This window comes from Syngnathoides biaculeatus, chromosome 1 (genome assembly GCF_019802595.1).
Source record: "Syngnathoides biaculeatus isolate LvHL_M chromosome 1, ASM1980259v1, whole genome shotgun sequence".
Taxonomy (NCBI): Eukaryota; Metazoa; Chordata; class Actinopteri; order Syngnathiformes; family Syngnathidae; genus Syngnathoides; species Syngnathoides biaculeatus.
Window position 1 is genome coordinate 16777348 of NC_084640.1, and position 13895 is coordinate 16791242.

The window sequence follows — 13895 nt, forward strand, 5'->3', positions numbered from 1 at the left end:
AGTGACGTTTGATCTTGGGGGCGGGGCTTGTAGAGTCGCCGCTTCTGAACTCACGTGACGATTCACAACAAAGATGGCGGCCCGGAGGACTCCGTGCGCCGCTTTTCTCTTTTTGCAAATTTCGACCACCTTATGGATGAGTTCGGCGTTCACCAGAAACGTAAGGCACGCTCACGACCCCTCGCCGAACGCTTCGCTAGTACACCATTTGAAAGGCGGGAATATTCGCTCCTCGCCAAACATTTTCTACTTGAAGCACGTGACCATTTGGTCTGTTGGTTTGTACCATCAATGGACTTGATGGCGCGGTGTTTATTTTGGAGTGAAATTACGTGAAGCTTGATGAGCGTCGAACAGTTTCTATTCGAGCAAACGGCGAACCAATTCAAAGCGAACTTTGACTACAGGCGACCAACTTCGGAATAGTCGTCGGTCGAATTTTCATTTTAGGAATTGTGCCGATGCACATCATAATTCACCTTTGCCTCGTCAGGACTGAAGTCGAGAAATCGGGAAAGTCATTCGTCCACGACCAAATGAAGATATCCTTATCAACATATAATTGCATTTGACTTAGTCGCGTGGACTGAAGAAACGCGAGACGTCCTGGGTGCCCTGTTAAGTTTAGTTTCACTCTCCGCGGTAACTCCAAACTTTGCCACTGCGAGCGTCACTCGGTCGAAGTAGAAATGACACATTCAATATGGCGGACGTACTGACGCCTCCTTAGCAATAGCCTACCTGTTTAGTCGTAAAGCGATTGGGAGTGGACACGCTTTGTGTCTGGGTGTCTCGGGGCGAGATGGACTGACTTTCCCCAACGGACCCCGAACACTCTACCGAAGCCAGAACTGATCACGACCGGCAGCAGTTTTGGCGAGAAAAACCTGCGCTCAAAACCTTTTCCGCTCTCCTTTCATGATTTCAAACCAAGTGGAGGAGAGCGCAGCGCTATCTTTCACTTAAATAATTTTTTACATTTCATTTTCAAATGTGAACAAGGAAGAATGTGGCTGCGTGTTCTTTTTGACAAGGTTCAGGCCAAAGTGCTTGATGCGAAGTGTCCTCGCCACAAGGACTTGATTAACGGTTTGTGTGACGATGCCATCAGCTGTCGGTGGAGTTGAACCCCGGCTCGTCGGCGCCGCCTCCTGGCGGCGACCTCGTTCACGTGAGAGCTGTGGGAGACAACGACACGCTGCACATCCTCTTCTGCAGTCTGGGGGCGCCCACGCTCCTCCTGGTTCGCACCGCCGTGACTTCCTCCGCCGTCTCGGTGCGGCCTCCTCAACGCACGTAACGTCGTCGCCCTCGCTGGTTTCGGGGGAGCTCCAACATGTCGTTTTCCCTCTTGTCAGGTGGACTGGCCGCGCTTCTTGAGCCGCAACACCAGCGGCAGTCTGCGGGTGGAGCCGGCGAGCAGCATCGTGTCCAGCGCGGCCCTCGTCTTCAGCCGGGTTACTCCGCACGCTCTTTTTGTCATTGATAATCGCTAATTGGGATTGATTTCCAGTCAGCACGAGTGCGTGTGCCGACAAACAACGGTCCGGTCGCCGCACCGACTGGCACGTTTGCGCTTACGGACAATTTCTGCGCCAGGGTTTTTCCTCTCCTGCTACTTGATTTTTATGAACTTTATGACTTATTTGTTTGTTCCAATAGAAGCAGCTGTGATGCACAGCACTAGCGTGTTTGATCTAAAAGTAGTGGGCTGATTTTGGCCAAAGGGTACACAGTATTAATCAAATGGTGAAGCCTAATACAAGTGACCGCGCGGCACTGGCAAAGGTTTTTCACACAGCATCAGATAACCTTCATTATTGGTGAGGGTTACGTTCCTCCCTACCCTACACCCCCGCGAATCACCAAAATCCGCAAATAATTGATGCATTTTTAAAAACGATATGTGCCATCATTTTTCCGAGCGGCTCTTTCACAACGAGAGACATTTCGCCAGAGAAAAGCAACACAATGTCTTAACGACTGCAAAATTTCAAGTCTTTACCATTATTGAAGAAAAGATCTGAAAGTATCGCATCTCTGGTCATACTTAAAGTTGCGGTGACGTGCTGGTCAATGTTCGTTTCTGCGTTTGTGGCAGCTGTTGGAATACGACGACGTCAACAACACAGCGGAAGCGCCCTTTGACCTTTTCCCGCCATACCAGCTGCAGGACGTCGCGTGGTCCCGTGCGGAACTGTCGGGGGCGGCGGCCCGACTGTGCGGCGCTGTAGCTCGAGGGTCCGTCTGTCTGCAAGTACGTCACGTCCGAATCGTTTGCGTCGGGAATCGTTCGCCGTTGGCGGCTCTCGACATGCCGCAGTGGCAATTTCGGTCCACCGCATCAAATGCGTCGGCGGTGACGCCATCCAAGTATTTCTTTCTTTGTTTCACCTGGCAGATGTCTGTGTTTGCGGGGGAGGGGCGCGACCAGAGCTGGCCCCGCCTGCTCCACACTGCGAATTCCTCCCAGGTGGTCGTGCGGCTCGACAGCCTGACGGCCAGGTCGCAGAGATCGCGCTTCCTCTTGGAACTGCAGACGCTGGGCGGAACCCACCCCCTTGACGCCGTTCAGGTCCGGCGCTCAATTGACGACGAGTTCACGCCGTCCATTTTTAAGGTACGCTGCCATCTTTAGGTTACACCGGTATATCATCCACGTTGAACGTGCAAATGCAAACAAAAATCGGTGTTACCGTTCTTTGGTGATTAGCAGTCGAAGCTTCTTAGTTGTATGATGTGATGCGCTGGTGCCATTCAGCATCGCTTTTTACGGGGATTAAAATTGTTCTCGGGCCAAATCCTCTGCTGAGTGACGTCAGCCCCCTTCTGAAGCATCTGCCGCACAAAAAGGTCTTTAGGATTAGGTCGTCAAGTTCTGAAAGATGTCAAACTGCATTTTTCAATCTTTCAAATGATTTCCAAGCGTTGACCTCTGCCCTGTCAGGTGTCCGAGTGGACATCCAGACCCAACCGCAGTTCAGACGACACGGGCGCTTTCGTCCTGTGGAAGCAGGTCTCGTATCGGCGTTCGCCGCCGGCGCTGGAGGATGCGTCGCCGTGCCGTCACTCTGACCCGCGGCGGCGGAGCGGCCGGGCCTTGGCGGAGGTCAGCGGCCTGGTGCGAGCCTTCTTCGCCGACGAGGACCAGGGGGAGCGGGCCTTCGGACTCAACGTCAGCTTCGGCCTGGCGGGGGAACCTTTCTACAACGCCACCAAGTTCCTCAGTTGGTTCGTTCAGCTTTTCCTTTTTTTTTTTACAAATCGGCTTTGAATCCACGTCAGCGGGTAAACGTCTTTGCCCGTTGAATGGTAAAGGGAGACAACAACGAGAAGCAAAAGCATTTTACTCCGTAGGAAGGCAATTATTTCACAGTCTCGCGTAAAGCTTGCTATAAATAGTTTGGGACAAGCTAGTGGATAAAATATGTCATTGAATTACAAAATGAATGTAATCGTTATGTAATACATTCTAGGAAGAAAGTTACAAATAGCAGCAAAAGCTGAGATTTTTCTTCTCTCGCTTGTGATTGGCTCTCTCTGGTCTTGCAGCATTCAGTAATTGTTGCAAACATGACCTTTTTGGTTGGTTGGTTTGTTTGAGAGGGTCGTTAGGTCAACACGTTATGTCCTCCACAGGCTGTACACACAATGCAACATTTTTGAAACCATTTATTTGCATAAAGACCAAAGTGGACTGCACTTTTATTTCCACAATCGCCAAAAGCAAAGAAAAAAAATCACAAAGCTTCGCATTCGCCCTCTCGCGTGCAGGCCCACCGCCAGCAAATCAGTCTTGACCGAAGACGGTGAACTGGTGACCCTTTGGTCAGTGGACAACCTCCTGCACCACAGCCACCCAATTCCAAAATAACAAGTTATGCTTTGAATCCATTTTTTTGCTTGTTGAGGAACCATCCAAAGGTCACGTTGATTGCAGTATTTCTACTTACTTTGAGAAAGTTATCGCAATACTTCCACGATCTCGACATTTTCAATTGGAAGCGACTCCATTTGACATCAGTCATCTTCCCGACACGGCCTGCCTCAATTTGGATCTCATTTTTGACCTGACGGAACCTCCCACTATTGGCCGGACACCACCGTGTGGAGCAATTGCCAATTAGGGGAATTATTTAATGAAGTCATTCGCACGTTTCCCGACTCCTGAATCACCGCGACTGGATATTTCAGCCAACTGTTCAATTCCCCGTTATTAACGCGTAGTGACTGAATCCATTTTGTCACCGTTGTGCAGGACCGCCCTGGTCGGCGTCGGCCTCCCCCCCACCGACGCCTTCTCGCCGCTGGTGGCCGCCATCGTGGCGGTCGGTCTCGGCGCGCCGCTCGTCATCCTGCTGATGGGCGGAGTCTACGTGTACCTGCGCAAGATGTCGCCGGGCTCGGCCAGCGGCTACGAACCGATCAACTGATGTCAGCCGGACGCGTGATCGGATCGCGTACTCTTTTAAAGGTGCCACTGGGGTTCATCTTTTCTTTTTATGATGTTCTATTTCCAACATGACTTCTTTTTATACAAATAAATTCATCATCTTGATCCACGACAAACAGTGGAAGTGATCATCGTGTCAACATCCCACGACAGTTTTCCTCATGCTTTTTGTTTGTAAGCAAAAAGGGGGCACACCCTTGCAGCTGGCTGCAGGAGAATTAATCTCAAACTGTAAAAAAAAAAAAAAAAAAGTGTTATTACCCATTTTTTCTTTTTTTTTTTATCCGGTTCCATCTAAAAGCAATGAAAATTGAAGGTAAACAGTGAATTTTGTACAGAAAAAGATCCAAGAAGAAGTCACCGCTTCTGAAGGATCAAACTGCAAATCAAACCGCCGCCATCGGGTTTGGGGAGGAAAAAAAAAAAAGTTCTAGGCCTGGTCATTTCGTCCAAAGTTCAGAACCGCTCTCCCCGTCGGACCTCCCGGCAAGCGCGTCTCCGCCGTCATTCCGAGTAGCACGAAGGTCCGTTCGTTAGCCGCGTCCCAGCTATGAAGATCACCACGTCCCAATTCTCGTGTCAATTTTTCTCCAACTCCGGTGACTGAGAAGACTCGTCATCATCATCATCATCAATTCAGTGGTCGCGTCTCAGCCAAATGACAAAAAGTTTTTACTAGCGGCGCTATCAGAGTTTTGTCTTAAAAATCCTCAAGCGGACGCGATGACACACATTTGTCTTTGCGAACAGGACGAGGACGCCGCTAGATGGACTCGATCTGTCGCCGGACTTTGTCCGAGGCGAGGCGGTCCAGCCGACGCTGACGCAGGACCACCAAGATGGCCGACAGCGCCGTCCCAGACAACATGACCCCCTCGAATTTCCAGAAGAAGCTTTCCTCCGTGACGGCCGAGCGGCAGCTGAGACGAGAAAGGAAAAGAAAAGGCTCGCGGCCCGTTTGTCAAACATTGGCCAGGTCGCCGACGGGGCAAACCTCTTGTAGTCGTCTCGGTTGGACTTGGTGCAGTTGACCTTCTCCACGTACCCCGTCTGGCCACACGCCGGCCGCGTCTTCTGAACAAACAAAAAACGTTTTAACTGTTGGTCATGGGCGCCGGTAGCGGCCGACGTGAACAAAGCAAGTCTCACCGTCTGGAAGGCGTCACACTGAGCGCACTCGGCCGTCACCACAAACTCCTCCAGCAGCCAGCAGGGGACGACGGCGACCTTGGCTGCTGCGGGGTCGAAGACAATGCTGACAACCCTAATATGCTCCAAAACAATACATTGATGCACAAGGGACATGTACGTATACATTTTTACATCAAGTATTAGACGTGCAGGAAGTGCTCAGGTTGATGCCGTAGTGCTTCCTTTGTCGAACCAATTTGTAAGCTTGATGAAAGACTGCCTGGCGCTGCCTTTTTCATGTCCTTTAATTGTAAGAGTAATAGCTTTGAATGCTTTAACGGGATGATGTGTTTGTAAATGTCAGCGCATAGTGAATATGGCACAGAAATGTGATCTGAAGGAAATGGTGAAGCGAAATGTCATCGACCAGAAAAAACAAAATCGTTGATCCCTCCTTGCTCCCGATCGGATGAGCGTAACGCGCTGTCGGCGCGATCATTTTTGCCGTTTCAATATACAATAATGATAACAACACTAGAGTAAACAATCTTTTGTTGGATGGCTCCGTTTTACAATGAACTTCAAGTGGAAGCCACAAACGCCCTGAAGCAAGCGCGCTCGGCCTCGCCTTTGGACAAGCGGGCGGACCGCAGAAAGTCGTCATTTATTTCAAATGTGTTTCAAGGATGCAAGAAGGTGACATGATAACATGCTGATCAACGGGGCTTCACTCCAAACGTATTTCTCTTTGTCGGCAGCTTTTACCTGCAAGTTTGTCTTCAGCTAGCAAGGCGGCTCCAAACACTCTGCAACACAAGCGTCAGCTCACAATCAAGAAATAGAGAGCGAGAGCGAGAGAGCGAGAGAATCCCACGCACCTGAGGGCCACGACCCCCCAGAAGAGGGCGTGCAGGATGAGGACGCGAGGCCGACAGCACGCCAGCGGGACGCGGCAACACGCGCTCTCCATCATTTGCGCCACGCACGCCCTGCGGAAACCAGGTCAAAGGTCCTCGTCACAATTGAGGCTTTACAACAAGCATACCCGGGCGGCCAGATTGGATGCGGCAACGACGTGTGGCGCCCGGAGAAAAGCAAGCAGGCTTGAGCACAAATGGGGCCATTCGGGGAAGCGGCTTCGCTGTGGGAAAGCCCAATTAATCGGTTTCAAAGAGCCGGGGGAGACCAACTCCGACTCAGTGAAGCTAACCCGCTGGCGTCCGCTCAACCGTGAAGCAAACACAGCTCGTCTCTTACTCCGAGATCCCGTCGACGTCGAAGGACGACAACGATGCAAATATGAGACTCATTTGCGATTACTTTCACAAAGAGGGCGGATTTACACTGGCGTTGGTCATTACGGGCGTCTGCCGATGAGAAAAGTCCCTGTCGCAGTAAAACAGCCAAAAGCCTGCCGTAACGCTGTAAAAAAAATAGTCTCACGCAATAGCAAGCCATTGTTGAAGGAATCATTTATAACATATTTGAGACTGTATATGTTGGATTAGGTGCATCTGGCTCGGCCTGGTCTAATTCAGGGGTGGCTGAAGTACGGGGGCCCCTATGTTTAAAAAAAAAAAAAAAAAAAAAAAATCAAACGTTAGCCCAAACCTATCACGTACTTGGCGTTGAATGTTCTATAACAGCGGTCGGCAACCTTTGACACCGAAAGAGCCATTTGAACCCGGTTTCCACGGAAAAGAAAACACTGGGAGCCGCACATCTAAAATGAAGAAAGAAAAAAAACTTCTACTACTTTACCGCAGCATGTTTCTCCGTTGGCTTTGCCGGGCTTGAAAGTCGCTCCAAATAGACGGCGTTTCAGCGGGTATACCCGCTTCCGCAGTGTGACGTCTATTTTGAGCGACGAAAAAATAATAATTTAATTAATATTTCAAGATCACAATCTTCAAATTTAGAACTAAAATAATATAAAAACTAACACAAATAAAACGCACTTCAATTAAATACAAAATTTTTTTTTAGTAATTTATTTTCCCAAGCCAATCAGAGCCGCATTATAAGGATGAAAGAGCCGCATGAGGCTCCGGAGCCGCGGGTTGCCGACTGCTGTTCTATAATGTGATGAGATCGATCAGCGGAAATATACCAATGTTGAGAACACATAGCTATGCAAACCGGGAGGCTGCGGAAATATACCAATGTTGAGAACACATAGCTATGCAAACCGGGAGGCTGCAAAATGCATAAAATCGAAAACAAATTTTCACGCACGCACATTTCTATGTCCTTGCTTTGTGAACTTAAGTCCACTGCCTCGCTTTAAAACCTAACCCTAGGGATCCCACGGGGTTCAATTTTAGAAGACGATTCGGATGTCGAGTCAGTGGACTGAACTTTTAGTTGACAAGCAGAATCCAATATGGCGGACGCACCGACCGATCCATCACAGCAACCGACTACATGAAGCCACTCAATGAGTTGTCCGTCTCAACATATTTCCAATGTTAAAAACCGAAAAGCACGCATCTGAGGTCAATCCATTTTTAATGGTTTTCATCTCTTGCGGACAACCGAGGTGACGTCATCCACTTTCGAAACGCCAAGGCTCAAAATTAGCCTACGAACATACACATGCTAACGTGAACTTGTTCCCTGACTCACCGTCATCCACGAGCCCAGTCGCCATCCCGCACCGATTCAAATTCTATTCTACAGAGCGATCGTGACGACGTCGCACTAACATTAGTCAAGAAAAGACGACTTTGTCATTAGCATGCACGACGTAGTTTCCACGCAGGACACGCCCCGCTCCAATCTTACTGGCTCCTGGACGCTATTTGGCTGTTTAATCCAATGACGTGGAATTAAAAACGAGACCGTGCACTCTGCATCCAACCTTGGTTCCTCCATGGTCAACAGGCTCTGACTTCCGGTCAGGGCAAAAAAAAAAAAAAAAAGCATTTAAAAAAAAAAAAAAAAAAACAATACACACATTGTTATGTAAAGCGATGCGTTCAATCTATATACTTGGGATGTTTTAGATCCCTAGAGACATAAAAATAATCTATAATAATAATATGCAGCACGCGCAGGAAGGTTTAAAAGATACATTGACACATACAAATGATAGTTTTCAAATGACGTGACCACCACACTTATATGACCAATCGGATCAATTAAATGAGAGAAAAAACTTATCACCTGTGTTCTCTGACCTCTGTGACACACGAGTTGGTGTCATTGAAACCTATCCATAGGAGGTACAGACCTTCATAATATTCTCATGATGTATTTTTCACATTCATAACTATAATAATGACTTACTTATGAAGGTTGAACTAAAACACACTTACCGGTGAGAAGTTACTTTTTTGCGACCGCCTGCACGGTTTTCACAGCCAACAGCACAACAGGAATGAACCATATTGACACCCCAAAAAGCTCAAACTAACGTATTCCAATGTTATGTTCGACAATGTACAATTGCAAGGATATCAAAGGATGTCATCTTTCACGTGAAATAGTACCTAAAGTAATGTTTTGCCCAGACCGGAAGTTGAAGCCGAATTTCCATGCGAAAGGGTTTAATTTTTATTTTGTTATTGGTTTGATCCCTGGAGAAGAAGCACGACTACTTCGAGGTGGGAAAACGTGTGATTTGTGTGTGGGGGCGTTAATATTAATATCTTTCCCACTAACCCTGACCTACTTTAATCTTAATTTTAACCCACCATAGACCGTTTAATCTCCAACTCTCGGCCTAAACTTTACAACAACAACCAGTTTGGGGCATAGTCACCTTCCACCCAGAGTTAGCTGGGATAGACTCCAGCACTCCGGTTACCCTTGTGAGGCTAAGCGGCTCAGAAAACAGATGAATGATTTAAAATAAGGAAGCAGAGTGTTTGAGGTGTGGTCTCTTTAACCCCCCTCCAGAGGTGTGCCGTCAATCTTGTCAGTCGACCTATTTGGAGCTTCTAAAGCCAGGACCTCATCATCTGGGCAAGACACGGTATTTTTTTTTTTTTTTTTTTGCGAAGGTAAGCTTCTCATCTCAAAGAAAATAAGATAAAATTCTCTAAGAAATGCTTCCTCTCGTTATCGAGGCATTTGACATAATCAAATCATTTGGGTGATCCTGACTGACCTGAAACAAAAGAGCTTTTGTCCCATTTGACTTCAAACAGTGAGCCCCCAAAAAATTTACATCTGCTTTTGGCCAGTGTATGGAAACCTCTGACTTCACTGTATGGTTATTAATTGTCATTTAGTTTCGAAATTTGTGTGCGTGTTTTCGTGTGCTCGACTGACTCCAAAATAGTTGTTTGCCTGAAGAAAAGGCTGCTTGTGACAGGACTTGCTGTTAAAATCACTGGGTACCCTCACCGCGTAGTACCTCGTTCCTCTGGCGAACAAAACACTCATCGTATGAATACATGGCGCCTTTGAACCAATGACTCTTGAGTTCATCAGAGGAGGAATCGCTCAGTTCACTTAAATCCCACCGCTGCCTGACGCTGGCCGCTCATTGGTCAATGGCTGGAGTGAGGGTTGCCATCAAATCCCGCCCCTGCACGCATGCTGGCTGTTCATTGGTCATTCGCCGATTGTTCCGAAGTGAGTGACACGACACTTGAACAGTTCCATTTCCGCTCCCAGGCGACTCGTTCGCCTCACGCCAGCAGGTGGCGGCCCAAGACAGAAGAAGGAATTATTTCACAAACTGATTCAATTTAGTTTCCATCCATCCATCCATCCATCCATCCATCCATCCACCCACCCATTTTCTTAGCCGCTTCTCCGCACAAGGATCGTCGGAGTGCTATTCCAGCTGTCAACGGGCAGAACCCTAACCCTGAACTGGTCGCCAGCCAATGGCAGGGCACTTGGAAACAACCGTTCACACTCAAATTCACACCTATGGGGAGTTGAGAGTCTCCAATTAACCTCGTATGCATGTTTTGGCATGTGGGAGGAAACCGCTGTAGCCGGAGACAAGCCAGTCGGGCACAGCGAGAACGTGCAAACTCCACATAGGCAAGGCAGGATTTGATCGTGGATCCTCAAAACTGTGAGCCAGATTTGCTAAGCAGTCATTCACCCTGTTGCCTGTACAAAGACCGACTTGCTCATTTTAACAGCATACGTTACAAAGTGGCGAATCCTTGATGAGAAACAGAGGTCAGATACTACGAATGAAGACGTGCGAACACTCGGAACCTCTGGCACATCTGCACACCTGGCCGCTCCGGGGCCGCCAGTGGCTCCGCCCCCACCAGCAGAAGCTCACCTTGTGACACTGCAGAGACAAAACACTCGCACGCTAGGCTGGCGTGAGCGACAAAGTGACAGCGAGCAGGGGACGAACGTTTACCAGGTAGCTGAGGCGACGCTTTCTCAGGCGGCGGCAAAGTCCAGGCAGTCGGCGGTGATCCGACGCGACACGAGATTGGACGTAGTCGGGGCGACCTGTCGGCACACCCCGACGCGTGTCGAGCCGCTGACGCCCGGTGGCGCTCTGCCCCGGCGCCCCCGTCTCCCCGGTGACCTGACGCCCAACCAAACGCCTTTCGTTCACGCCGCATCATGAGCCGACGTGCAGATGGCCGCCCTTACCTCCGTGGGCAGGCTGCACTCGGCCTCCCGCAAACACGCTCGAGCCAGCAGGAGCGCAAACAGCACGCAAACGCCCGTCTTCATCTGGCAAGCGTCCGTCTGTGGACATGGGACAAAAAAAGAAAAAAGCTAATCCTCTTAGGTGGCGCCGAGTCACGTGACCGCTTGTGACGCTAGCAAATCTGCTGTCCTTAATCTCGCTCACCTTTTTTGACATTCCCCAAATCGATCGATGCGTTAACCGTTCAAATGATGATTCTCCGAGGGCAGAGACAAACATTTGTCTTGGAAACAACAAAGACAAAGAAATCATTTCATGGGTGGCGCATGATTTATTAGAATTTTTCCACACAAAATCAAATTAGACTCTACATGCAGACACTTTAATGAGATTAAAAGATTTTACGATCCTACAGTTTGCTGAAGCTTAGTGCTGCTAAGTGTCGCTAACGCTAAAACAACACAAAGTCCCGCCCCGGTAGTGGAAATGATGCAATGCAGGCTGGGCTAGCAAGGACACCCCTGACCAGATGAGCGACAAAAACCTGATCGTTTGGAACCCTCTTAGACCAGCATCAGAATCACAATCATCCTTTATTTCACCAAGTATGTCAAAAACACAAGGAATGCGTTTCTGCTGGTTGGAGACGCTCGGGTACAATAACTGACTGACAGTTGTCAGGGAAGACTTTGGAGACGTCGCGAGAACGGTCGCCGAGCAATCAAGGTTGCTCGCAATCTGGCAATGACGGTCCTTTTTTTTTTTGGGGACAATTGTGCAAAAGGATGCAGACCAGACGTTGAGAAGCGGTGTGCTCTGACTCAAGGTTCTTTGAAGATGTGAGGGGGAGGAGCTCGCGTGTGAGGGCGGGGTTAGTGTAGAGCCGTAAATATGCTGATTGGGCTTCAGAGTGTCATGGAGTCGGGGGATGTCTGATGTAGTTCATGTCTTTGCAGTCTAAAGGACAAAATGTAGCTGGTGGACTCCAACAAAGTCAGATCGGTCACTTGAATTCTTTGTGATCAATCTACGAGAAGAACATGCAGGCTGTTTGTTGTAGGTCGTCTGGTGGATCAGCATCTGCGTGTGGTTATTTATCTGTGTGATACTAAATCACAAAGAGGAGCCTTTTTTCTTCCCAATGGAAATGCTTCAAATGTTTACCACGTTAGAAATACATATGATACAGTTGTCCCCCATTCATCGACCACAATATGTTGCATATTTCATCAAAGAATTTCCAGATCAAAAATGTTGATTTTTAACAGTAAAATCTTCACTATAGCAGAGACGCAACGTAGTGGGAGGGGGGGGGGGGGTTGGGATATCAAGTGTAGGACTTTAATTGTGGTCATCCTCTTTCATCGGGCTTCTTTGTGTTGAACGGTGGGCGGAGCTTTAACATCTGGAGAGGGTTGTGTTCCCACACAGGTTAGCGGGTAACCAAGCAGATGTTGACATTGTTGGCTCCGGTGCTGGTGACTGTTTGTGGTTCGGGTTACCCTAGCAACAGAAGCATCGCTTTGAAGTCAACTCAGAAAGGGGTGGATTTTCATCAGCGTTGGCGTCTCCGTGACAACGTTGGAACACCTGACTCTGCTGACCCGGAGGCTCGTCGAGACTACAACTTGCGCAGTGGACTGGGCCTCGCTGGTGTACATTTGTGCTCACAGGTCAGAGGTCGTGCTCCCCTCCACTCAATCCTGTCCTACATAAACACCTGCACTGGTGCCCCGCCTACAGGAGGAAACCAGCCCATGACGGAATCTCGCGCAGGTTGGGGAACGAGCACGAAATCGGCAGCGTTAGCAGCTTGGAGGAGGAGCTTCTGAGCACGCTTGAGAACGGTGGTGACGACCGGGACCGTGAGTCAAGTTCGTTACGCCCTTCATGCCCTAAGTCTCCAAAGGCGTTGCAGGGTGCAAGGAAGATCAGTGACACTCCCTGACAGAAACCCTCAAATCTGGCAAGAAAAAATGAAAAACCCCATTTTGGGTGCAAAGAAGAAACAGATGGAGGGATCCACCTTTCAGGATCCACAAGCTGGAACGCACAGCGAGTTGCCAACAACTAACGACATCGTCGTACATGTTGACTCTTATCCCGTTGATGAATACAATTCAATTGAAAGAGATTTGATGAAGTCACGCAAGTAGATGCCTTTTGGGAAAAATCGATCTGCCTCAGGACCCGACCCGACCCGGTCGGTCAACGCAGAGTCCGGGGGCAGTGGTCTTGCCTCAGGTGCTCGGTCCAGAATCGAGAATGGTTCGACTGTTTTCTCACGCACTTGTTCGCAAAGAGGTGAACGTTGCCCCATCTTTGGTTGGGAATGATGGAGCAATTGAAGTTTGGAGACGATGGTGGCACTCAGCTGTTCCCAATGAGCTTGTCAGATGTTCCAAACTGATTTTTGATGGGCTTTTTTTTTTTTTTTTTTTTTTTTCCATAAGGGGTTCCACCTTTTTTGGAACGTGTAATGAACGTAAAATTCCAAGTTAATGATTATTTGCAAAAGACAGTTTATCAGTTTGAGCATGAAATATTTTGTATTCTTGGTGTATTCAATTAAAGATTGAAGATGATTTGCAAATCATTATCTTCAGTTTTTATCTATTTTTAATATAATGTCCCAACTTCATTGGAATTGGGTCTGGACACACTTTGACACAATAAAAATGTTCTGGCATTTTTGGGATATAAATCCTCTGCTTGTGCTCACAGTTGAAT

At 48.4% G+C, this 13895-nt stretch overlaps 3 protein-coding genes across 21 annotated transcripts in view; 2 read left to right on the forward strand and 1 right to left on the reverse strand.

Annotated features, from left to right (window-relative positions):
* On the forward strand, positions 1-5342 carry glmp (glycosylated lysosomal membrane protein). 2 transcript variants are annotated; one of them, XM_061824764.1, is made up of 8 exons: positions 1-160; positions 1112-1276; positions 1359-1457; positions 2102-2257; positions 2402-2620; positions 2948-3231; positions 4259-4474; positions 5204-5342. In XM_061824764.1, exons 1-7 carry the CDS (start codon positions 74-76, stop codon positions 4431-4433), a joined length of 1185 nt encoding a protein of 394 aa, XP_061680748.1. In that variant the 5' UTR covers positions 1-73; the 3' UTR covers positions 4434-4474; positions 5204-5342. The 2 variants fall into 2 exon arrangements, with proteins under 2 accessions (XP_061680748.1, XP_061680738.1); XM_061824754.1 differs by lacking the exon at positions 5204-5342 and having other exon boundaries at positions 4259-4569.
* On the reverse strand, positions 4486-9484 carry jtb (jumping translocation breakpoint). 11 transcript variants are annotated; one of them, XM_061824807.1, is made up of 7 exons: positions 7207-7340; positions 6463-6573; positions 6350-6390; positions 5603-5688; positions 5448-5527; positions 5186-5373; positions 4486-5056 (listed from the first exon to the last, which is right to left on the reverse strand). In XM_061824807.1, the coding sequence occupies exons 1-6, from the start codon at positions 7305-7307 to the stop codon at positions 5217-5219; spliced, it is 576 nt and encodes a 191-aa protein (XP_061680791.1). In that variant the 5' UTR covers positions 7308-7340; the 3' UTR covers positions 4486-5056; positions 5186-5216. The 11 variants fall into 11 exon arrangements, with proteins under 11 accessions (XP_061680791.1, XP_061680832.1, XP_061680856.1 ...); XM_061824848.1 differs by lacking the exons at positions 4486-5056; positions 7207-7340 and adding exons at positions 7346-7438; positions 8210-8391 and having other exon boundaries at positions 5109-5373; XM_061824872.1 differs by lacking the exons at positions 4486-5056; positions 7207-7340 and adding an exon at positions 9348-9484 and having other exon boundaries at positions 5109-5373.
* The window catches only part of LOC133503239 (regulating synaptic membrane exocytosis protein 2-like), a 17369-nt gene continuing 12482 nt past the window's right edge, over positions 9009-13895 (forward strand). For 4 of the 8 annotated variants that reach the window (XM_061824627.1, XM_061824653.1, XM_061824645.1 and 1 more), the window contains exon 1: positions 9009-9189. In XM_061824627.1, the coding sequence (XP_061680611.1) occupies positions 9009-9189 (181 nt within the window). Of the gene's footprint in view, positions 9190-9467; positions 9589-12068; positions 12159-13895 lie in introns of those variants that run through there. The other 4 variants (XM_061824683.1, XM_061824673.1, XM_061824691.1 and 1 more) reach the window with 4 other exon arrangements.

Coding starts and splice junctions, on each gene's coding strand:
- jtb (XM_061824807.1), bottom strand. CDS start 7,307: ATGTGCGGCTCCCAGTGTTTTCTTTTCCGTGGAAACCGGGTTCAAATG. Junction 6,574..7,206: donor TATAGAACATTCAACGCCAA/GTACGTGATAGG, acceptor TGGTTTCCGCAG/GGCGTGCGTGGCGCAAATGA. Junction 5,528..5,602: donor AGTGTGACGCCTTCCAGACG/GTGAGACTTGCT, acceptor TTGTTTGTTCAG/AAGACGCGGCCGGCGTGTGG.
- glmp (XM_061824764.1), top strand. CDS start 74: ATGGCGGCCCGGAGGACTCCGTGCGCCGCTTTTCTCTTTTTGCAAATT. Junction 1,458..2,101: donor CGGCCCTCGTCTTCAGCCGG/GTTACTCCGCAC, acceptor CGTTTGTGGCAG/CTGTTGGAATACGACGACGT. Junction 2,258..2,401: donor GAGGGTCCGTCTGTCTGCAA/GTACGTCACGTC, acceptor TTCACCTGGCAG/ATGTCTGTGTTTGCGGGGGA.